We start from the raw sequence: 25,113 nt of genomic DNA, 5'->3' as shown, positions 1-25,113 counted from the left end.
CCCGGTCATTTTATCGTCATAAACTAAGGAAGTTCAACTTTTTTTTTTCATTTTTGAGGGTCATAATCCCTCTGAGAATGGACAGCGGGAGTCTGCCCAAAGGTGAAACAGCTTGTATAGCTGGACACCCGCTGCTAGAACTGTGACCTTCAACGTCAGCCTGAATTCATCTTGAAGAAACCACTGTGATTCATACTTGCACATCAGGTTCACACAAGTCATTTTTAAGTTGAAAAGAGTGGCGTTAAGGACGTTTTGAGCTAGAAGCTCTACCAGACACTCAGTGTTTGTAAAGTTTCGACTGAAGTGCCAGGGGTGCCGCAGCACTTAACACAAAACCTTGGAGAAGAACCGAGGGAAAACTTACCTAAGATCATCCTCGCTCCAATGATCAGGACCAGCTCTTCTCGAATTCTAATCCAGGGGAGCACAAGATCTTCTCCGCGCTCCTCTCTGAGTCTCTCTTCCAAACCAGAAGTAAGTCAAGCAGCCAGCGCAGCATGAGAGAGAGCATAGCTGTTGTCCATCCTGTATCTGGTATGTCCTCTCTCCAGGTGAGTGAGCAGTATTCTGAGGGGAGGGATCTGCAGGTCTTCTGCCGTCTTCTCTCAGGTGAGTCAGAGGGCAATGTGGGGGAGGGTCTGAAGATGGGGGTTGGTGGGGGGGTCAGAAATGCCAGAGCCTTTGGTCAGTTAATGAGCCGAAATCCCTGCAGGCGCACCGGGATGAACCGTGCTTCTCTACAGCAAACACAAGATGAACAGTTTCCCTTCAACAGGAACATTTCTCAGATAACATGAAGAAATGCCTCAGTAGCACAGTCAAGCCGGTGTCTGCTCTGCGCTCTCTCTCTCTCTCTCTCTCTCTCTCTCTCTCTCTCTCTCTCTCTCTCTTTCTCTCCCTATCTCTCTCACTCCCTGCTTCTTGTTTTTGGGGTTGGGTATAACCTAAAGGCACCTTCCCTGCCTGCGCTCTGATTGGTGGCAGTCCCAACCAATTGGAGAGGCAGCAGCCGCTTGTCATCCTGCAGAGTGGAAAGCATGGAAGCATTGCCACACTCTCTCTCTCTATCTCTCTCTCTCTCTCAATTTCGTCCTCCATCTCTTTCACTCTCATAATCGGTCTGTTTATGGCAGTCGCAACGGTGGTGGTCACTTCTCCATCTCTCATTCCTCTTTTTCGCTTCGCAACCCTGTGACGGTGAACTTGTAAGGGGATTAACGTCCTCTCCACAACTCCCTCAGGCTCCATCTCTCCTTTAGTCTTTCTGTTGCAGGGAATATTCGTTACGCAAAGCTTTTCTCAATAGTTTGGGGTACATTTGAGATAGGGGACAGAGCGTTCGGAAGAGATGGAACGGAAAGCGACAGAGCAAAGGAATGAGGAGGAGGAGGAGGAGGGGGGATTAAACTAAATTCAAACTGACAGAGGGATGAGGAGACATGGAGTGACACAGAGAAAAGACTGGAAGGAAGAATGAGAGAGACAGAGAAACTAACAAAGAGAGAGAGAGAGACCGACACAAGCCGCAGTCTTATTTAGCACAACTGGCCCAATTTCAAAACGTCATTGTCGGGATAAAATGCACCGCATAAAGAATTTAAAATTGAACATCTTTGGTATGTAAATGTATCGGCTCGCCTCAGACAACAGCTGAGCTTATGGCAGCCTTTCCGATGGAGGAAAGCCATGCTGCAGGGGTGAATCAACCATTTAAAAAAGGCTAGAGAAAAAAAGAGGTGTCAAAAATGAATTCTCTAAAGCCACACACACTACGTACACTTGAGCCAGGGGCTAGAAAAATTGCAATCGTTTATTTTGTCTTCCTTTTTGTTCCTTTCCCCCCTCTCTCTCTCTCTCTCTCTGCTGTTGTCTCTGGCTTGTGCAGTAAGTCAGCGAGTGGGGATGTGAATACTAAGGAGGCTGGCTGACACTCTCGATAGTGCACTGCACAGAAAATAAAGAAGGGTGGGGGAAAATTGGGCATATAAGCTGTAAAGGTGCATTACATGCGCATTTGCACGCACGCCGTCATCTGATCCCAGAGGGCACTCATACACACTATTAAACCAGCACCTGAGCAAACAGCTCATTATGAGGATGGACTCGTGTGTGCCCTGATACACCAATGGGTAAACACACTGATACAGGTGAGGTCTTTATACTGATCTTTACTGATTAACTGCTTATTATTGAAGCTTTGCTTAATCATTCACTTTGTAAAGGTCAGGAGGAAGGTCGTGAATCAGGGTTTGTCAACTGTGGATGCAAACAGCGGCAAAGCCAACAAAATGCACCCTCCTGTTGAGGATATAATGTGTTTTGGATGCTGGTATGCTGGTGTTTTAATTGGCAACATTTCAAATCAGTGTCAATTTTGGATTGAATTGACCACAACCCACCGGTTTTTGAAAGGAATTTAAATTGGAAATACAGGAAGAGAAATTTATTTTCAGGAAGTTAAGGCAGTAATGAAAGTTTTCATATAGGGTGGAATGGGGCTAAAGGCGTGTCGGGGTAAAAGGCGCCTTTGATTTTATTTTCCTCTTGCGCTATACCGTTTTTCAAGATGCACATGGAAATTTGGCTGATCCTTGACGCGATCGGGGGCAGCAATGCAAAATTGATTCTGTGCTAATTTAATCTAATATTTTATGGGGTTTTTTAATGTTGCAAATGAGAATCGCTAAAAGTATTGCATATATTTTAAGACAAAGGTCTTCATAGTGATTTTCAGTTTTGTTCAAGCTAATTGAAGCAACAACTTTTCAATAACTGAAGAATATGTAAAAGTATGGTATTTTGGGTAAAAGACGCCCCTGCTGGTGAGGCTAAAGGCGCAATAATTAACATAATAATAAATATATGGCTGACTTCTCCATTTGTTGACATGACATGGTTAGATTCAGATGGTATAAATTATTTATTAAGTGGGGTGTCCACCTTAGAGATAATCACCATATTTATAATGAAACCATCATATTTAAAAATGTGATATTAATCATATCATATAATAAAATACCATTTATTGTTACTACTGTAAATCTATATCAAACTATTATGGGATCTCCTTCAATGCTTTCAGAATCTTTACTTTTTTAAATAATTTTGTTTCTGTATTTTTATGTAAAAACATATTTTAATGACAGTATATTTATTGAACAAAAATGTATTATTTTATTTATCAAAATAAACATAAAATAGCCACCTTGTACATTATAAGAATTTTTATCAAATTTGTAGGATTTATTTTCACACAAAATCTGTTGCTCCGTCAATGTTCATACACTATGGGAGTAGTGAAAATGAACATTTTCTTTAGGTCTGCCTTTAGCCCCATTGGACCCTATAAGTCCTAAAGCAGGAATGGGCAAACACGGTCCTGGAGGGCCACTGCTCTGCAGAGTTTAGCTCCAACCCTAATAAAACACAGCGTCCAGGATGACTAGAAGGCTACAGGCAGGTGAGTATTTATCAGGTTGGGAGCTAAACTCTGCAGGACAGTGGCCCTCCAGGACCGAGTTTGCCCCTTTCCTGTCCTGATGCTTTCAAAAAAGGTTATGTTAACATTCAACATTTGTCTTGACAAGCTTTCCATCTCTAATTAAAAACTACACTTATTGATATTAAATTAATTTCTTTGAATTCCAATTATTTTAAATCTACCTCCTGAAATTCGAAATTCGAAAGTTTAAATGCATGTTCATTTCAATTATGAATCTGACCAGCACCAAAATCAGCATTTTAACAATAGCATTTTTATGGATGGACAATTTGATAAGCAATGTCATGGCTGATAACAGATAAATGGCAGATATGAAACATTCTATTCTTTGTCTAATAAATAATTGAAAAAATACTCAAAATCATTTTAAATGCTGAATTTAGGCATCATAGCATTAAAATGTACAGCACAAGTGTGTGTGTAAGTATGCGTATGGTGTACATGATTTGTTCAAAATTAGATATAGTAGTGCTATTAAATTATTAATATTATTTTAAATCATTACTTTTTTAAGATTAACTATAAGTGAACATTGCATGATGGCAAAAGTAATCTAAATGTACAAAATTGAAGAAATAACCACAAACAATTGAATGTCAACTTGTCAATAAACCAGTTTGGACTAGCCTGTGAATTTCCACGCATTTAACCTGGGCTGCATTTCCTAAAAGCTTTGTGAGCCTAAGTTGATTGGAGAGACCACAGGTGGCAATGGTTACGATCTACATATGCTTACGATGCTTTTGGGAAACGCAGCCCTGTTTTTTTTCAGTGAGGCCATCTGAGCCTGTGAACGTCAAAGCACTGATAAACAGGTTGATTGAATGGACCAGCCCAGTCCTGGCAAACCGAGTGATGGCTGGGTGGACAGTGTGCCAGTGTGTACGGCAATGCAGAGCTCACACAGTAGTGTGACCGTGTGCGTCTCATCAAAAGAGGGGATAGGGTTCCCTCATTAGTTGTGTTGGGATCAATAATTCAGAGCAGGGCCTTGTTGCGCTCAATGGTCCAAGCGCTAATGTGCTGTCTACCCGCTAGGGACTGGGACCCAGCAGGACTTTAATGGATGTCATGATGAGAGGGTGAAATCCAAGAATGGGGATCCTCTTGCAACCACTGGCTCCATGTGCGTGTGTGTGCGTGTGAGGTCTAGGATGGGTATGGTCACAGCATGAGGAGAATGGCTATTAAAGAACAGGTGTGAACAGAGCATCAAGAAGAAGAGCTGAACGTGACAGGTCAACCTACAGTAACTTCCACATCCCCACTGTTACTCAATTAACTCTTAATAATCTATTTCTGTATTTGACAGATTTGGCACCACAGAATCACATCCTGACTACCTTGGAGTCATTACAGTTTAAAAAGAGGAAAGTGTAACACCTCTCGCAGTTCAAAACGCTTATACTACGTCTGACATCATGTCACGCCAGTTACACTTTTTTCGTAAATTACAGCTGCAAAGGGTGGGCCTACGGATTAAGAATGGGATGTCATTAAAGTTCATGTGCATGTTAAAGGGTTAGTTCACCCAAAAATGAAAATTCTGTCATTAATTACTCACCCTCATGTCGTTGGACACCCGTAAGACCTCCGTTCATATTCGGAACACAAATGAAGATATTTTAGTTGAAAGCTGATGGCTGAGAAAGGCTTCACACAGGCCTCCATTGGCATTCAGTACATTGACACTTCCAAGATCCATGAAAGGCACTTAAAACGTCGTTACAAAGTCTATCTCACCACAGTGGCTCTACAATAATCATACAATGCGACGACAATAGTTTTTGTGCGCAAAAAAAAATCAAAATAACACCTTTATCCAACTTGTTCTCGACTTCCGTGTATGCCTCCACGACGCATGCGCGAGAATATGACGCAGATCCAGCGTTCGGACATATGACCCAGAAGCGATTTGTTTACGAGCAGAGGAAGACGCGCGTGTCTAAGCTGTTGGATTCTACATTGATCGTGCTTTAGGTCTCGGCGTAGTGCTCAAAATGGGGCTTAAGTGTGTATTTCATCGATTCCCGAACACCGGCGCTACGTCATATTCTCGCGCATGCGTCGTGGAGGCGCACACGGAAGACAAGAACAAGTTGGATAAAGGTGTTATTTTGATTTTTTTTTTGCGCACAAAAACTATTGTCGTCGCATTGTATGATTATTGTAGAGTCACTGTGGTGAGATAGACTTTGTAACGACGTTTTAAGTGCCTTTCATGGATCTTGGAAGTGTCAATGTACTGAATGCCAATGGAGGCCTGTCTGAAGCCTTTCTCAGCCATCAGATTTCAACTAAAATATCTTCATTTGTGTTCCGAATATGAACGGAGGTCTTACGGGTGTCCAACGACATGAGGGTGAGTAATTAATGACAGAATTTTCATTTTTGGGTGAACTAACCCTTTAAGGCAGGCGTCCCGAAACTTTTGCCAACATATTATATCCACCTTATTTTTCAGGTAAGAGCGGGAGCAGCCATTTGTAATTTTAATGTGTCTGGTGTCTGGCAGAAGCTAGATATTTTACTTTATAACATGTTAAAATATGGATATTTTTCTTACACAAACCCATCGCTTTGCTTCAAAATGCCTTTATTAAGGCATTTAAGGACATTTAAGTAGATTTTATAAATGTGCCTTCGAGAAAAAACATTACTGATGTGCATCTTGAGATAAAACAATGACACTGGCATATTTTAAGATAAGTTAGTGCTCAAATGTGCATTTTAGACTAGGTTCAAGCCTTGTCTGTGAAACCTGGGGTAAATTCTTTAACTATTTAAAATTGTCCAATGCTACAGGATGATGCGTAAAGTAAACAATTTGAAGTTCATGCAGCTCAATAATAAAATCTGAATTACATGCAGTTTTCTCCATAAATGCTCCTAAAGAGTAATTAATTTAATATGAATGATGGAACAGGCTGTAGATATAACCCCTGGAGATGCAAAGGATACGGTACCCAATTGTCGCTCAATTTTCTTAACTGGAAATCGTAAAAATAAAATAGTGTTTATAACCATAGTGATAACTGCTGCTCGCCTCAAAACGTAAATAAATATAGCAATAAATATAGCTATAGGCCTAGATATTAAAAAAAAAAAAAAAAAACTGACTAAGCCAAATAAATAAACTAGGCTTTTTAAAATTCCATCAGTTTCCTTGGAACAACGTCTCGAAATTACGTGGGAGTGAGGCGTGACATGAAAACACATAAAAACTCTCCCTTAAACTAAATACATAAGAACAGGTCCACACTTATCCTATTTCTATGGCATGACAGAGCATGAATTCCCCACACCCAGAGAGTAGAAGCAAGCATGCATATCCTCATTAAAACATAAAATATCTTAACAATATCACACGACAATAATGTTATTCTGAATCAACAGCAGTCTGTTCTGATATTCCAGCAAAAATAACGACGAGTGATGTTACATTTATACAACTGTTGAAGACAATGAACAAAAAGTTGATATTGAGTAACTTACATAATTTCCAGTTACCCCTAACTGTTTTTGCTCCACGAACATTCCAAAGAAGCCAAAGAAGCTTCCGAGGAACACCAGCGGTGGCGTTTAGTTCCCGAATGAATCAGTGTTTCTGAACGAATCGGTTGTATCTTGCACGAATGATTCAATGATTCATAAAAAACAGAGGTTCGGTTCGATATAGCGTAGGCTACTAATACACTAATATGCTTATCCAAATTCAGTCACATTTTCTCTCCAGAAGTGTTTTTAAACTAATTGGTTAAGCAAATGATACTTAGCCTACTCATAATAAACATAAAGTAATTTGTTGCCTACTGGTGTAACGATGTAAACAGCCGAAAGAGTCGCTGAAAAACCAGTGTAAAACAATAATATTTTGTAAGACAACCAAGACAGCATAGTCTGGAAATGATATAGGTATACCATAGCCTACTTTATCAGAATAATTATCAAGGTCAAAGTGCACCACTTTTCAAAAAAGTGGTCACATTAGGACGCAGGCCCATGTGAGGCCATAGTAGGCCAAGAGTCAGAAGAATGTAAGTCAAGTGCTGCTGTGTGAACCCTATAATCGGTCTATATCCCTGCAACCATATAGAGGGAACAGATAGAAAGGAAGAGAGGCTGGAACACCTCTGCTTGCCACCATTCAACCATAAAAGCCCACTGCCAGAATAAACCTGCACTGCGACAGACTCAGAGGACAGGGCCCTGACTCCTGTTCTACAGTCCATTTCATTATGTTCTAAAGCTCCTCTCTATTTAATAACCCCTACAGCCAAGGCAAAAGTGCTATGCTGTCCTCTGCAGGTTCAGAGGTGCTATTACACACGAGAATCATACATAAACACAACATAAAGCAGCACATCAATTGATTTACATATTCAATTATGGATGTATGATGTAGCCTGAGGAAAATTCCGATATTATTAAAAATTGTTAAAGTTTTTGTAAGAATATTGCATAGTTTTGCTTGGAGTCAATGGTTTTATTTGTTGTAATGCCATGAAACATGCCTAATTGTACAGACATAATTTTTGGCCAGGCTGTAAAACAAAGAAATTATGAACATATGCAAAAACAAGCGAGAACCAATTAAATATTAATAACTGGTTATGTTGTAGTTAATGCATTTTTCCCCCCCTGTGAGTTTTTTTTTTCCCCCTACGCATTTTTTTCTCTCCCCTATCTCGTCTCTGTCTCTCCTCATCCTTCCGTCTCCTGTTCTCTCGCCTCATCTGTCCTTACCCCCAGGTGACCGCAGTGACCGCTGGAGAGGGGGTGGGGTGAGTAGAGAGCAGTCTCGAGGGTACCCAGTCTGCGCTGGGGTGATGGGGGTATGTGGCAAGCAGGGTGGGGCTGAGAGCTGTGGGCCGAAAGCCCCAAGAGTGGCCGAGAGCCGTCATATATGTATGACGCTTATGTAACTGCAACATTTAATATAGGGAATCAACCTTGAGGAATTCAACATACCTGCTAAGTCATATTTCATTCCAAAAGTACCAATTACACAGAGAATTATGGTTTATTTAGACAGCTATTTTTACATAGAGCCTTGGGGAATCACACCCCCAAACGTACACACTTCTGTAGCGCAGCAGCCTGGACCGCCTCCAGACTGCAAACTAAACCTTGCAAACTAAGCCTCTCACGCAAGCACCAAGCACTGCACTCAGGGCCAAGCAGGGACACAAACCTGGGACACAAACAAACCTGGAACTAGCATGCAAATTTAAACACTGTGTGCAGGACCAGATCAAAGATGCAAAGACATCAAGAGCCAGAGAGAGTAAGCGAGAGAGAAATAGAGCTTTCCATGTTGATGTACTCAGCTGCAGGGAAAGGCTCCATGTGCTAGGAGGACTAGGCCAAAAACATTTTAGGGACTCTGTGAAGGCTTCCCTGTCTGGCCAGAGGCCCATGGGTATATTGGAATATTGAGGTTCTATTTTTAATGTGTTTAACGAGAGACCAGAGCACTAGAGATTAAATCTGGACTCTGAGTTGGCCAGTTCAGCAGACACAGATATAGTATATCTAGGGATAGGGTGAAGCCCAGTTGTAAAATCTGTGTACTCACAGACCTTTCATCATCATCATCAATTCTCAACATGCTCCTCTGGTACTAAGAACAGATCAAACAACCACTCTGGAGGGGAAAGGGCCATATATAAATTGTGCATGTTGTAGGCTATATAAATTGTGCATGTTGTGTAATTGTCGTAGTAGCCTATCCACCTTATTTTTCAATGCAGAAGTAAGGTGCTTTCGTTGACTTCCGATTTAGTCACTATAGGGAAATAACGAGAAGAATATATCAAAGTCTAGTAAACTGTAATATAATCCAGCACTATAATCCAACATGTTTATAATTTAGAAAATACATTAAAATAATATAGTAAGAAACACCAGTTTGCAGTCATTCAGTATAACAAGCTGTTTTGTACAGCTAAAAATAATTGGAAGCGAATGACACCGGAAGCCAGACACATTCAAATTACAAATGGCTGCTCCCGCTCTTACCTGAAAAATAAGGTGGATATAAAGGTACACTATATTGCCAAAAGTTTTGGGACGCCTACCTCAACATGCACATTGATTTTTAATGACATCCCATTCTTAATCCGTAAGGTTTAATGTGGAGTTGGCCCAACCTTTGCAGCTATAACAGCTTCAAATCTTCTTGGAAGGCTTTCCACAAGGTTTAGGAGTGTGTTTATGGAAATTTTTGACCTTTCGTCTATAAGCGCATTTGTGAGATCAGGTACTGATGTTGGAAGAGAAGGCCTGGCTCGCAGTCTCTACTCTAATGAATCTCAAAGGTGTTCTATCGGGTTGAGGTCAGGACTCTGTGCAGACCAGTCAAGTTCCTCCACACCAAACACTTTGTGCACAGGTGCGCAGTCATGATGGAACAGGAAGAGGCCATCCCCAAACTGTCCCCACAAAGTTGGGAGCATGAAATTGTCCAAAATGTCTTGGTATGCTGAAGCATTAAGAATTCCTTTCAGTGGAACTAAGGGACATAGCCCAACCCCTGAAAAACAACCCCCACACCATAATCCCCCCTCCACCAAACTTTACACAATGCAGTCAGGCAAGTGCCGTTCTCCTGGCAACCGCCAAACCAGTGTCCTTCGGATTGCCAGACAGAGAAGCGGGATTCGTCACTCCAGAGAACACGTCTCCACTGCTCTAGAGTCCAGTGGCGGCGTGCTTTACACCACTGCATCTGACACTGACACACGAAGTTTGGAGGTCTGTAGCTAATGACTAAAGTTGGAGACTTCTGCACACTGTGCGCCTCAGCATGTGCTGACCCCGCTCTTGGATTTTATGTGGCCTACCACTTTGTGGCTGAGTTGCTGTTGTTCCCAATTGCTTCCACTTTGTTATAATGCCACTAACAGTTGACCGTGGAATATTTAGTAGTGAGGAAATTTCACGAATGGACTTATTGCACAGGTGGCATCCAATCACGGTACCACGCTTGAATTCACTGAGCTCCTGAGAGCGACTCATTCTTTCACAAACTTTTGTAGAAGCAGTCTGCATGCCTAGGTGCTTGATTTTATACATCTGTGGCCTCCATGGTGATTGGAACACCTGAATCCAATGATTTGGAGGGGTGTCCCAATACTTTTGGCAATATAGTGTATATAAAGTGTATAATGCATCATAGCAAATGAGAATTAACTCATCAGAATATAACTTTTTAGTGGTTTAAAATCAGATGATTGACTTTAACATGGAATGACGTTCTTAAGGTGCTGTCACATTAGTGAAATTTGTAGCAGTAATAGCATTCATAATTTTATGAAGTCAAGCTTTCTCAACTTTGTCGCAGGACATCTTTTCAACAGCAGTCGCTAATGTTGCCAACATTTTGTCACAGGCAGTTTATGAAAAAATGTAAACATTGTGGCACTTGGAGAAAATTCATGTAAAATCTCGCTCAACCAATAATTTTGGGCAGGACAACCTGTTTGACCAAACAATAATTTTTTATAACAAGGATTTTTTGCAATAGCCTACCATTTGGTAGCAGTAGTGGCACAAAAACGACACACTTCACCTTTCAATGTCATTACAAGCTGCAAGAGCATTTTCTTAGCTAAACATTGGTACATTGATAATAATTTAAAAAACACAAAATAATAGCGACTAATATTGTCACGGAACGCTTGACAACGCCTCCTCCTGGTTTCACCAGATCCTTCTCTCCTGCGTATTAGAACTGCATTTCCCCTCCTTCCTCCTCTGCTCATTATCATTGCATCATTATCACCTGTGGACCCTTAGCTCCCCTTTATCTGGACTGCTCTGCTCATTGTTCATTTGTGAAGTCTTGTTTCACCTATACTCTGCCTCTAGCCTTTTACTCGGTTTTGCTCTTGTATTTTTGACTTGGACTCTGATCTCGTTTTTGTACCTAAGCCGCCTGCCTCTGACCCGTGCCTGTTTGACTTACGTTTCCTAGATTGCCCTTCATTTGTTCTGTTTGATCGGTATGACTGCCTATCTCTGTTGGCTTACCTGTGTAAATAAATTACTGCAGATGGATCCGAATGCCTCAGCCTCTTCGTCACAAAAATATTGTTTCCTGATGATTTTTTCTTATAAAGATACAAAGACAAAATGTGTATTCTTTACATCCCCATTCTATGGAAGCTTGTTTCCGCCACTGAATAAAAAATAAAAAAGGTAATTGCGACTTTTTATCTCAATTCTCAATCAGTGATATAAACAAACTTCAATACCATTATAAAGCATTAAATGAGGCAAGTTTGCACCAAAAAGTCGGTCATTATACGGTCATTATTCTTCCTTGCCATGTCATTCATGCACATTTCATACAGGCCACTTCTGGGACGGCTGGATGGGAAATGTATTTCACAACCTAACTCTACGTTTTTCCTTCCTCTCCTTTCTTCATCTTAAACTGGTAATGACTTTTGCGTATTGGGGGAGCTGCAGCGTATATGCCATGTGCTCTTAGAACATACTGTATATATCAACAGCAGTGTGTGCTGGCGGACGGGTGGTGAATTTAGAGACTGCACTGAAAGGTCAAAGGAACGTCCAGCACCCAGCCCACCATATCAATAATAACCTACACTGCAAGAGGAAAAACAACAGCCATATGAGTAGAAAATAAAATGTATAGCTATAAAAAGAGATCTAGCATTTTATCATGTTATGTCAACCTTATTTGTTGTATCCTAGATACATCAAATCTAATGTAGTTTGAAAAACGGAAAAATAATACAACCTTGCATAGTGCAAGGTTAAAGGGTTTTATTTTGATATTCATTAAATATGCGTAAGACCTTCACGGTTCCGCTTCAATGCCCTTGAAAAGCACAGAGCCAGCAGCCGGCGTATGAGTATCCGTTTGCATGACTGTGGATGATCACACTAAAATTAGAATATTGATCAAGAGTGGATCCATATCAGTTATGTTCCTGTGCAACAAGAAGGAACGATTTCTAGAAAGCTCTTGGAGGGATGAGACTTTTCCAAATGGACAGCCTGTGTGCTTTTCCAGCTCTGCGTATGAGGGGAATGTTGAAGTTGACTGCCACTCTCTCTCACACAGAGATGCTAATTTCACACCTTTGGCAGAAGACAGAGAGCCTCCTAATACCATGTCTGCACCCATCTATCTCAGCAAACATCCAGGCTTGTACATATAGACGCTTACACATATACACACTTGAGACACACAAGAACTTCACTATAAACATCGCTGGTTTTAAACTGGCTTAAAAGCTTTACTGCAAAGTTCAAAAATCACGACACGTGAACATTGCCTCAGTCCTAAAGAGACCGACCTTTAAAGCGAAGCTCCTTTTCTATTTTACTTCCAAATATTTAAAGTCACAAAATGTTTTTTTCTTTCTTTCTTTTTTCACATCTTTTTTATAGCTTCACATTGAAGTAAAAATCAAATGAGCAAAAGTATATTTAAAAGGTCATTCCTGGCAGAATATAGTTCATTTATGGCTGTGGACAATATTCTTCTGTTGTTAGCACATTCAATCAAACACACACATTAACACAAAGCCTACAGGCACACACACACACATCTGGTTCACTATCTTTGTGGGGACTCTCCATAGACGTAATGTTTTTTTTATACAGTACAAATTGTATATTCTATCCTCTTACACTTACCCTACATCTAAATCTACCCATCACACAAAACTTTCAGCATTTTTACATTTTCAAAAAACGAATTCTGTATGATTTATAAGCTTGTTTCCTCATGGGGAGGACTGTACAAACTATATTCTGTCTCTTCTATACCCTACCCCTAAACTTTCAGCATTTTTACATTTTCAAAAAACATCAGTGTTATTTATAAGCTGTTTTTCTCATGGGGACCAAAAACTGTCCATTTTGTTCCTATAACAAAGGGTTTACCAGGACCACACACACACTCTTTCTTATTGCTGATGAAGAGACAAGAGGCGGCGTAAATCTACCGAAAATGCCAGTTCAAATGTCCAGGAGAAGTATGCACTTCTTCATAAGAAATACAATCTTGTTAATGACAACATTGACATGACTAAATTAGGAGGACTAGATGCTGCTCATAGACTGAAGCACTCTGGGTGTTGTAACTCCATCTCCTAAACTATTAATCTATGTCCTGGATGCTATGTATATCTATTGTAAATGCCATAGTACGCAAATAATTTTAACCCTGAAAATATAGATTAACTTGCAGTGCTATTCCATAATAGACTGTATATGCAGCAAAAAGGCTCTCCAGGGAAAACAGTTTTGTGCCCGCATGATGTGTTCACTTGAGACTCTGCAAACAGAAATAGAAATAAGTGGATGTTCTTACCTGAACCCCACATTAAACCCTCTTCCTCCGACTGTTTCCCGTCCTCTCGCCTCCTCTTTCCGCCTCCGAGGGTCTTTCCACTTGCACCCTGACACAAACTCCTCGTAGAAACCCTCACTGGCATGAACAACAGAGCGTCCGGACCGGGTTCTTGGAGGCTCCAGGGATATTTGGAGCCAAAATAGTCCTGATGAACTTACGGGAGTGTCTCCTGCGCAAAGTATCACACAGTTACACAGAGACACACATTTCCCTCTTTTAGCCCATCCCACTCTCAGTCTCACCACACTGAGAATACAGGACAAGTGCAATAGATTCCAGCAGATAATCACACCAGGACCGTAATAAGTATGGACAACTGTGTGAGGAAGGAGAGAGGAGGAGATCGAAGAGGAGAAGGAGGGAGCGGGTGAGAGAGGGAGAGAAGAGTCAAGTGTCAATGAAAGTACGGATTGGGATGGAGAGGGAGAGAGGTACAGACTGGGGAATGTGAGATACATACCTGATAGCTGGGAAGATGTAGACGGCCTGCGACAACTGGAGCATCCAGGTCTTATTTCATAATATGCAACAACTTTGTTGTTGCATAACGAGTGATTTTTACATTAGAGCTCCAAAAGTGATTAACAGAGCCACTGATGTTGATGGCTCTGCTGAAGCTTGGGAATCTTGCAACTAGAGAAGGATATTAGGAAAATTCTCTAAAAGAAAAAGCCATGCAAATATATCTAGTCAATTCCATCCATTTGAGGTTGTACATATAGACACTTCAATACACTTATATTAGCTTCACAGCAATTTCGAATCTCAATTGTCTGAAATGAATCTTGTTAGAGAAGATTGTAAAAAAAAAAAAGGCAAAAAAACCCCCAAGTAATTAATTCTGTCATCAATTACAATTGAATTATAAAAAATAAAAATAATTAATAAATTTTTAAATAAATTATTATTATTTAATCAATTATTAATCATTTTTAAATAAATCGTTATTATTTAGCAATTATCATTATAATTAATTTTATTTATAAATATTTATTTAATATTTATTCAATATATTTTTAATAATAACCAACAACAATTATTATTTTATTACAATTGATAAATAAATAAATACATTTATTTCATATTTGTTTATCTATCTTTCAATAAATAAATGAAAACACAAACTTCTGCCTTTTACGTTGAAGTTTGGGAATCTTGCAACTGGAGAAGGATATCCAGTCATGTTGGAGTTGCGGCACATGACTGTTGGGGATCTGGGTTCGATTCCGGTCTGGGTCATGTCCCGATCCCTCTCTCTCCACTTTCCTGTCAGTTCTCCAGTGTCCTGTGTAGTAAAGCAAAAAAACTATGAATAAAATTAACATTTCAGCCATGCAATGTAATTCCAGCGAGTTCCATCTAGTAGATGGTATTCACTTTGTGGCTTTGCCCAAGCCACAGACAAGATGGAAGCCATACAACAGCTGATGGCGACGTATTCCCGCTTAACTCATCCTGAGCGGGCGACTGCAAATGAGTGACAGCTCCGGTGTGGGGTCTCGCCTGAAATGAATGCGCCAAATGTCATGTCTGATGTGAAACTCTAGACGGAATATTAAGTGACAAACTATCACCACAAAAGAGAGAACAAGCAGCCGTGAATCTTCAATATCTCAAAAATAATTTCATGGAAAAACCTCCTTTAGAATTAACATGACCAGGCTAGTTGAGTGATCTTATATTCACCTTTCAGACAGATTAACATATTAACAGCAGAATTTGTTTGTGACACACAAACCAACCCTCAGGGAAGTTCCTATCAGATGAAGGGCAGAGAGGGGTGGAGGGGCCGCTTTTTTGGAGCTGTAAGCACATTTCAACAACCAGGCGCAGTGAGATACAGTTACAGAACATGGTGACAGCAGCAGGGCCTTTCCCTATACCCACCAGTCATAAACAGCTTCCAAACGCTCACACCGCAAGCCATTAATGTTGTCTGACACTCACTATGATCTCACTTTATGGCGTATGTATTGACTTAGGGTAATTGGTTAGGCCCGAGTAAGAAGGGACACAACATGCTGAGGCCTCTAGACTCAAGTTTGTGTCTAGTAAATATGATGTGCAGCCCATGGAAATCTACTATTTGTGCAGAACTATATGCAGCCAGTAGCGGTTAACTACTACATAACACAGGAATCTTTATAGGGCTTGTTAAGGATTATGCTTGACATGAGGTCTCAATTCCAAAGCATTTACTATGTGGTTTTATAGCATATAAAATAACCAGATTCTCTGATTGATTTGGAGTCAATGACGCAAGACTCGTAATAACTTATTCAAAAATACTTAAAAATGAAATAAATAAATGTATAAATAAAAATATATAACAAATATATAATCTATCTAGATTCATATATACAGATCCAGCATAACATTATGACTGGTGAAGTGAATAACACTGATTATCTCTTCATCATGCCAACTGTTAGTGGGTGGGATATACAACCCCAAATCCAGTGGTGGTAAGTAATGAAGTAAAAATACTTTGTTACATTACTTAAGTATTTTTTTCGGGGATCTGTACTTTACTTGAGTATGTTTTATTTGCATCTACTTTCACTCTTACTCCACTACAATATTAAAGACAAAGTTTTCTTTTTACTCCAATACATTTCCCCATGCCCGCTCCAAGTATTTATTACACTTGCTTTCCAAACCAACAAAAAACGTGGGTACAGGAGAGAATCAAGCTAGTAAGCTGGTTCTCCCTGCATGCTGTCAATCGGTCACGGATGATCCAGTCGGGGCTAGACTTGGAAAAGCTGACTAGGTTTGCCACACTAACGTTAGCTCAGTGTTTCCCAAACTTTTTTCTTTCGCGGCACACTATGAAAGCATCTGTAACACTTTACAATACGTGTGCACTACTATGCATTAATTCATGCTTAACTAATGCACAGATGATCATGAGTTAATGTGTGACTCATGAAGAACTACATCATTTATTAATGATTACTGCATCAGCAACTAATGAACATTATATATGATTAATATGTTAAGTAATACATGCATTTCTATTAATTAAATATGACAATGTATTAATTCCCTAATAACACATTATATTAACTAATAAATGTAAATTAATCTGTTAATTATCACAATGGGTCAAAGCCATGTATTTCAACTTCCAGTTGTCTGCTTTAATTAATCATTAGATAACGATTTGCAAAGGTTTCATTATGTCATGACTTCACTTGTTGAGGCACATCACTATTAACTAATTGTTAAGTAATATGTCATTGTGGTTATGGTTTTTTAATTAATTTTAGATTAGTTAATAGTATCTTGCACATCTTTTTCATGCAGCTAATGTTATGGAGCATGTCTATTTTAAGTTCAACCCCTATACTGTGTTAAGGTGCATCATTGTCTCTCATGATTGCAAATCTAACAATTTCTTAATTGCAGCATCTAATCTTATCATTTGTTCAATTAAAGCATTGCATATCACTCCCAAAACAATTGATCTGCTTAATTATTGATATTTACAGTTAATTTGAATATTTACTTTTTACTTTCGGTACTTGAGTATGTTTTAAATTGGATACTTTTGTACTTTTACTCAAGTGATGTTTAAATGGAGGACTTTCTACTTTTACTGGAGTAATTTTTTATTTAGGTATATATACTTTTACTCGAGTATAACTTTTGAGTACTTTTACCACCCCTGCCCAAATCAGGAAAAGTTGGGACAGTATGGAAAACGCAAATAAAAAAAAAAAGAAATGATTTCTAAATTTACTTTGACTTGTATTTCATTGCAGACAATATGAGCACAAAATATTTCATGTTTTGTCTGGTCAACTTCATGTCATTTGTAAATATGCATCCTTTCCTGTCATTCAGACCTGCAACACATTTCAAAAAAAGTTGGGACAGGAGCAATTTAGGGCTAGTAATGAGGTAAAATGGTTAAATAATGATGTGATTTGAAACAGGTGATGTCAACAGGTGATTGTAATTATGATTTGGTACAAAAGCAGCATCCAAGAAATGTCTAATCCTTTAGGAGCAAAGATGGGCCGAGGATCGCCAGTTTGCCAACAAATACGTGAGAAAATTATTGAAATGTTTAAAAACAATGTTCCTCAAAGAAAGATAGGAAGATATTTGGACATTTCACATTCAACAGTGCATAACATAATTAAAAGATTCAAGGAATCTGGAGGAATTTCAGTGCGTAAAGGACAAGGGCGCAAGCCTAAGCTGAACAACCGTGATCTCCGATCCCTCAGGCGGCACTGCATCAAGAATCGTCATTCATCTATAAGCGATATCACCACATGGGCTCAGGACTACTTTGGCAAACCTTTGTCAAACCACAATACGTAGTTACATCCACAAATGCCAGTTAAAACTGTACTGTGCCAAAAGGAAGCCCTATGTTAACAGGGTCCAGAAGCGCCGTCGACTTCTCTGGGCTCGGAGGCATCTGGGATGGACCATCACACAGTGGAAACGTGTACTGTGGTCAGATGAATCAGTATTTGAGGTATTTTTTGGGAGGAATGGACGCCGTGTGCTCCGGACCAAAGAAGAAAAGGATCATCCAGACTGTTACCAGCAACAAGTCCAAAAGCCAGGGTCTGTCATGGTATGGGGTTGTGTCAGTGCCCTTGGCAAAGGTAACTTGCACTTCTGTGAAGGCACCATTAATGCTGAAAAGTACATAGAGATTTTGGAGCATAATATGCTGCCTTCAAGAAGACATCTTTTCCAGGGACGTCCATGCATATTTCAACAAGACAATGCAAAACCACATTCTGCACACATTACAAAGTCCTGGCTGCGGAGGAAGAGGGTACGGGTACTTGACTGGCCTGCCTGCAGTCCCGACCTGTCTCCAATAGAGAATGTGTGGCGAATTTTGAAGCGCAAAATGCGACAACGAAGACCCCGTACTGTTGCCCACCTTAAGACTTGTTTGCAGGAATAATGGGACAAAATTACACCTGAAACACTTCATCACTTGGTGTCTTCAGTCCCTAAACGTCTTTTAAGTGTTGTGAAAAGGAATGGCAACATTACAAAGGGGTAAATGCTTTACTGTCCCAACTTTTTTTAAATGTGTTGCAGGTCTGAATGACAGGAAAGGATGCATATTTACAAATGACATGAAGTTGACCAGACAAAACATGAAATATTTTGTGTTCATATTGTCTGCAATGAAATACAAGTCAAAGTAAATTTAGAAATCACTTCTTTTTTCTTTTCTTTTTTTGCATTTTCCATACTGTCCCAACTTTTTCTGATTTGGGGTTGTATTACAGTCTAAAAAAACAAAGGTTCTATATGGCACCAAAAATGGTTCTTGGCTCGTAATCATAGGGGAACCTTTTTTAGTGCTATATAGCACCAATTTTGGTGCTTCAGTGGTTCTTCAGAGGTTCTTCACCGGTTCTTCAAAGGTTCTTCAGAGGTTCTTCACCGGTTCTTTGACTAAGGTGCTATATAGCACCTCTGAAGAACCGCTGAAGAACCACTGAAGCACCAAAATTGGTGCTATATAGCACTAAAAAAGGTTCCCCTATGATTACGAGCCTTTTTTTTAGAGTGTAGGCAGCAAGTGAACATTTTGTCCTCAAAGTTGATTTGTTAGAAGCAGGAAAAATGGGCAAGCATATGGATTTGTGTTAGTTTGACAAGGGCAAAATTGTGATGGCTATATGACTGGGTCAGATCATCTCCAAAACTGCAGGTCTCAGGAAGGAACAGTGGTGAATCAGCGACAGGGTCATGGGCGGCCAAGGCTCATTGATGCATGTGGGGAACGAAGGCTGACCCGTGTGGTCCAATCAAACAGACACGCTACTGTAGCTCAAATTGCTCAAGAAGTGAATATAATGTTGATGTTACTTTGACGCGTACCAACTACCTAAGCTTTGCTGCAGACCATGTAGGCTAAACCCTTTCGTGGAAATGGTATTCCATGGTGGCTGTGGCCTCTTTGAGCAGGATAATGAGCCCTGCCACAAAGCAAAAATGGTGCACAACGAGTTTGAGGTGTTGACTTGGCCTTTGAGCATCTGTGAATTGAGCATCTGTGAGATGTGCTGAACAAACAAGTCCAATCCATTAAGGCCCCACCTCGCAATTTCCAGGACTTAAAGGATCTGATGCTAACATCTTGGTGCCAGATACCACAGCACACCTTCAGGGGTCCAGTGGAGTCCATGCCTCGATGGGTCTGTTTTGGCAGCAAAAGTGGGACCAACACAACACTAACACACACACATATATATATAAGGGGGGAGCGGGGCTGTGTGTTTTTTGTGTTTATTTAAAATAAGACATTATTGTATATATTATTTTGATATTATTTTAATCTTATATCTGTTAACAGTTGAGATAGTTCTTTAATGCTAATCTAACCAGCAGAAGACAAGAGCCGGGTGAGCCCCTATTAGAACTACGCTATTATATTCTATACTTTTATTAATTCTTTTGAGAAACCATGAGAAAGAGGTGAGAGTCAATGTTCAGAAATTATTAATTATTATTATGTTTTTAACTGCTGTAAGCCTATAGCTATATTTAGCAATGTGTTTGTTGTCACTCAAAAATTAGTATATTTTTAATGATTGAAAAATGCCATTATTTTATTTAAAAAAGTTAATAATTAACAAAATATTTTAGTTTGTCTTGGATATTTTTTTATTTATTATATTAGGTAACATTTTAAGCTGACATTTGGTCACGTTACAATGTGCCCCTCACATGTTACAATATACCCGGGCATGTTGTCACATTTCACTTCCATTCTTTCGGGGTAAATCACGAAAAAAGTATAGGCTACACTGTATTAATGAAACAAAAGCACATAATTGTTCTAGACATGTGTAAAATTAATGTGGGAAAAAATAAATACTCTGAACCCCAAGTGGATTTACACAAACTGAGAAAGTCAAAAAGCATTAGGTTGTGCCCCACTCTCCCCTATATATATAGGACCAAAATGTATAGGTTTTTCATCTTACACTACACTTTTTATTACAGTCAATCACAATTTTTTGTGGTAGTTTTTGGACATTCTTTAATGTGTCATTGACGCTTCTCTGGAAACAAATCCATTTATTCAATTTTGATTTGTGTTTCTGTTCGTCCAGCAGAGGGAGACATTGCACTACTATTTCAAATGTGTGCCCAGTTTCCTTGAACGAAGTAAACATTATCATGATTTTGATGCGAAATGTTTATTCATACAATACAATAGGCTACGATAAAGATTGATAATCTACATGCATAACATCACACATTTATTCAACGGTTTTCAATATCTTGTTTTACAACGTTTTTTCTTTCGTTTACGCTGTGGCAGCTGTCAGCGATTCATCAATCAATAATCAAAAGCACCCAACCAATTAAACAGCCACACCCAAACAGGTTTATAGTGAGATGGTGAGCTTCTGTTTACGCTTCAGAAATGTCTAACAACGCAGAGGTGGTTGCGTCCCGGTTTTTGTCTTTTAACCAGATGTATAGTTATGAAAAGCGTCTTCAGACTTTTTCCGAGTGGCCTTTTCGAGAAGATTGTCAGTGCACGCCAGAGTTGGTAAGTACGTCAGGGGGGGAAAGAGAGGAATAGACTAAGAATAGGCCCAAGTGGAAGTGAAAATGACAATACAATTAGACTGTGTTGAGTACAGGAACTTAAGCAGTTTTACACTGCTGCTTTAACCCTCATATGTCCTTAGTTTCCTGTTTACACTCAGTGCATTTGGGGTCAATATGACCCCTCTCTCTTGTGTGTGCGGGTGTTTGAGTGAGCATGTCTTTTCTACATTGCATTTTTGCTCTAGTACCAGGCCTTCATTTCTGTGTGGAAATTTTCAGATTTATGCTGGAATTATTGATTTTATTTGTCAATTTCTAAAAAAAAAAAATGCTTTCAATTGGAGTCACACCTGTTTGTGTGCACGAGCACTTCATTGTGGTATGGAAATTTTCAGATTTATTCTGGATTTAGATTTTTTGACAAAAAAATAAAAAACTATTTTTTTTTTTTTTTTTTTTTTTTTTTTCATTCATTTCAATGTGGGGTCGATATTTCAATATTGACCCCAAAGGTCATGAGTGTGACTTTTTTTTTTTACATCCCTTTAGAACAACCGAATCAAGCCCAGTTTTTGTGTGTGTATGGTTAGATAACTTAGAAAAAGTCACAAGATTTCATTCCACTGAGATGTAGGGAACCATTATTTTTAACTAAAGAAAAGTCGATTGGGGTCATATTGACCCCAAAGCACAAATGAGGGTTAATTAAAAGGAGTAATGGCAATCCTCTCTTCAGATGGCCAAGGCAGGTTTTGTGCACTGTCCTAGTGAGAATGAGCCAGACGTGGTCTGCTGTTTCTACTGTCTCCGAGAGCTGGAAGGCTGGGAGCCAGAAGACAACCCCTGGTGAGCTCCTGCAACACACCTTTACAATCTATCGGCTTTGTTTTTCTGAGTAGGCAACACCTCTTATTGTTCACTTATCTACACTGTTGTAAACTTGAGGTTGTAATAATTAATAACTTTGGGTGGAAAAGGGGAACACTAAACAACACAATCTCTTATTGACTTGTCTTTGTCATTTAAGGTCCGAGCATGCCAAACGCTCCCCCAATTGTGCCGTTCTCCATATGAAAAAGCCATTTGACAAGCTCACAGCCATCGAGTATTTTCAGCTCGAACAGGGGCGACTTCGCATCTACATTGTAAGTGTGAATGCATTCATAGTATAGTGTTTAGGTTTTTTTTTGTGTGGTCCTGACACCTAGCCTACAATGTTTGTTTATAATTAATTAATTTATTTATTTATTTACTACATCATATAACTATGTGCGTAAACACTAATTCTCTCCCTCCACAGACGAAGATGGGTCACAGGAAGATAGCCTACTTTCGTGATGAGGTGGAGACAACTAGCAAAAATCTGAGAGCTCTTATTTGATATCCAGTGATGCTAAATTATTTTAATGGCATGTCATTTGAATTTTCACCAATAAATTAAATAGTTTTTTCATAAATGCACCTGCAGCTGCTTTGGATTCTTTTAAAGCTTTATTCAAAAGTTTAGTTGGACCACATGAGGAACAAATGTGTAAATTGAGGAGCATCCCTGTCCCCATAACAGGGGTTTTGAGACTGGGAGCCGCAAGAGGGTGACCGAGTGTCTGTGGAAATTTAGAAGTAAATACTGTTAAAAATAAAATAAAATAAATAAAAGATTAAAATAAACGAGTAAAGTAATACATTTAGATGTAAAAAAAAAAAAAATAAGAGATTAAAATGTATACATTTTAGTTGGTTCTAAATCTATTAACCCCTTAACTGTCACTTGCCCGTATACGGGCATTCTACATTTACTTCACTATATTACTATTAAATCCTAATCTAGTCATGACAAACTATATATCATTGGAAAGGTCTAAGGCTCAAGAATGCATATTTGTTGATGATTTTGCAGAAAATATATATTTTGGAAGAGTACTGGATTAATATATGACAAGAGTGACAAGAGTTTGCATCAAAAAATCTGTATCATTACAGGAGTTTTCACCTTTGTAACAAAAAGTCAACAACCACACTTTTAATCATTCAAACTTTGATTTTCATGCTAAAAGTTCATAACATAAACATTGATTCTAGTATTTAGCCAAAAATATTCAGAAAATAATATTATATATAGAGAATATCTGCCAGATCAATCTTTAGGAATCACCAATATGGTGTGTCTAACCCCTAGTGGATTTCTGGAGGTTATGCAGCTAAAAGTCTTACAGAAAACTCATTTTTTGAGTTTTTGACCTAAAATTTTGAACACAACTTGGTTAGAATTTTGGCTTTGACTTTCTGTCTTTTTTAGGCTGAAACCTATATTAATTTATATATTTTTTTATAAAATAATATTTATTTTATTATATTTTTATAACAATAAACTTAAATTTCAATAACTTTTATATAATTTAATTCTATAATTTCTTTCCACTTCAGCAATAATCTGCCAAGTGTCTTCTTTTAAAAGAGACCAACCATAAGTCTTTAGTCCAAAGGGTTCATTAATTACAACCATTTAAGTTTGGGTAGTGCATTTTCACGAAATGCTCAAAAAGGGGGGTGACAGTTAAAGGGTTAAATTAGATTACAATAAAATCATATAAATACAAAATAAGCAAGAAATCGATGTTTTATGTATAAAAAAAAATAACAATACATTACTACATTGAGCAGAATCAAATATATAATAATGTAACAAACTACTTTTTGATTTCTAATTGTTTTGTGAATAAACTGTTTATAAAAGACCGACACATTTTTAGAATGGGGGGGTCCCACACACAGGGATGATCAAATTTCAGGCTCCACCTACAGTATCTAAATGATGCTTAACGGAACAATCATATTTAACACTTCTTCTAGTTATGTAGCTCAACTTGCCACTTTTTCTCTTTTGTGAGACCTCCTTCCATCCAAACCTTGACCCTGGGCAGATGGCCCCAAGCCCCTCCCTCTCAATACCAACTGTTGCCCCTATAACATCTGTCACTGTAGATTGTAGTGGACTTGATGAGAACTGTGGGTAAAAATAGTCTACCACTGGAGGGCTCGGTGGGCTCTGGTACTGAGGAGAGTGTTTTGCAGTGCAGAACGGAAAGAAATAAGGTCCGTTCGGAAATTTTGCCATGGTATTGTTGTTCTTAGATTAATCATTTATCATCCTTTTGAAATAAAATGTGAGGCAAAATCTTTAGCGATAACAGTATGTGTGTTTGGGATGGGGTAGGTGAGGGATTAGGGATGCTATCCCATCTCCCCCATCCTATGCCCTGGATTACTGTCTAATGCAACACTCTGGACACTGAGCCCCGATCAACTGCTTAATTCTCCTTTATCCGCTCGCAACAGAGCAAATAGAAAAATAAGACTTTTTTTTTTTTAAAGCGAGATGATGTAACTCATCTAGAGTAGGAGTTTAAAGGAAAAACCTTAAATTCTCAAAATAACGATGGTCTGGAATCACGCTTTTGATTTCATGTAGTTGCATCATTTTGTGGAAGTTTCTTCTTTTTTTTTTTTTATTAATGTTGAATTGTCCAGCAGCCCATTCTATGCATGCAGGCGCTATATGCATTTTGGATATGTTAAGTCTTTGCTAATTCAGTTAGCATTAACAATTTGTTTCCTGCTTTTCAGCTGTATTAGCTTTAATGTCCACATCTCATGA

General features: G+C 38.9%; 2 protein-coding genes across 3 annotated transcripts in view; one reads left to right on the top strand and one right to left on the bottom strand.

Annotated features, from left to right (window-relative positions):
• znf385a (zinc finger protein 385A) overlaps nt 1-14,185 on the bottom strand; it is a 100,037-nt gene extending 85,852 nt beyond the window's left edge. Inside the window, exon 1 of one of the 2 annotated variants that reach the window (XM_079802157.1) lies at nt 13,860-14,185. In XM_079802157.1, the coding sequence (XP_079658283.1) occupies nt 13,860-13,983 (124 nt within the window). In that variant the 5' untranslated portion in view covers nt 13,984-14,185. Of the gene's footprint in view, nt 1-367; nt 918-13,859 lie in introns of those variants that run through there. The other variant, XM_079802158.1, reaches the window with a different exon arrangement.
• A 7,193-nt stretch (nt 14,186-21,378) lies between these two features.
• On the top strand, nt 21,379-22,839 carry birc5b (baculoviral IAP repeat containing 5b; the record flags this gene model as incomplete). The annotated part of the gene is made up of 4 exons (XM_079802205.1): nt 21,379-21,456; nt 22,195-22,304; nt 22,486-22,603; nt 22,759-22,839. 4 exons carry the CDS (start codon nt 21,379-21,381, stop codon nt 22,837-22,839), a joined length of 387 nt encoding a protein of 128 aa, XP_079658331.1.
• Nucleotides 22,840-25,113: the final 2,274 nt, after the last annotated feature.

This window comes from Gobio gobio, assembly GCF_949357685.1.
Source record: "Gobio gobio genome assembly, chromosome: 21".
Lineage (NCBI taxonomy): Eukaryota > Metazoa > Chordata > Actinopteri > Cypriniformes > Gobionidae > Gobio > Gobio gobio.
This window is presented reverse-complemented; position numbering and strand designations above follow the sequence as displayed.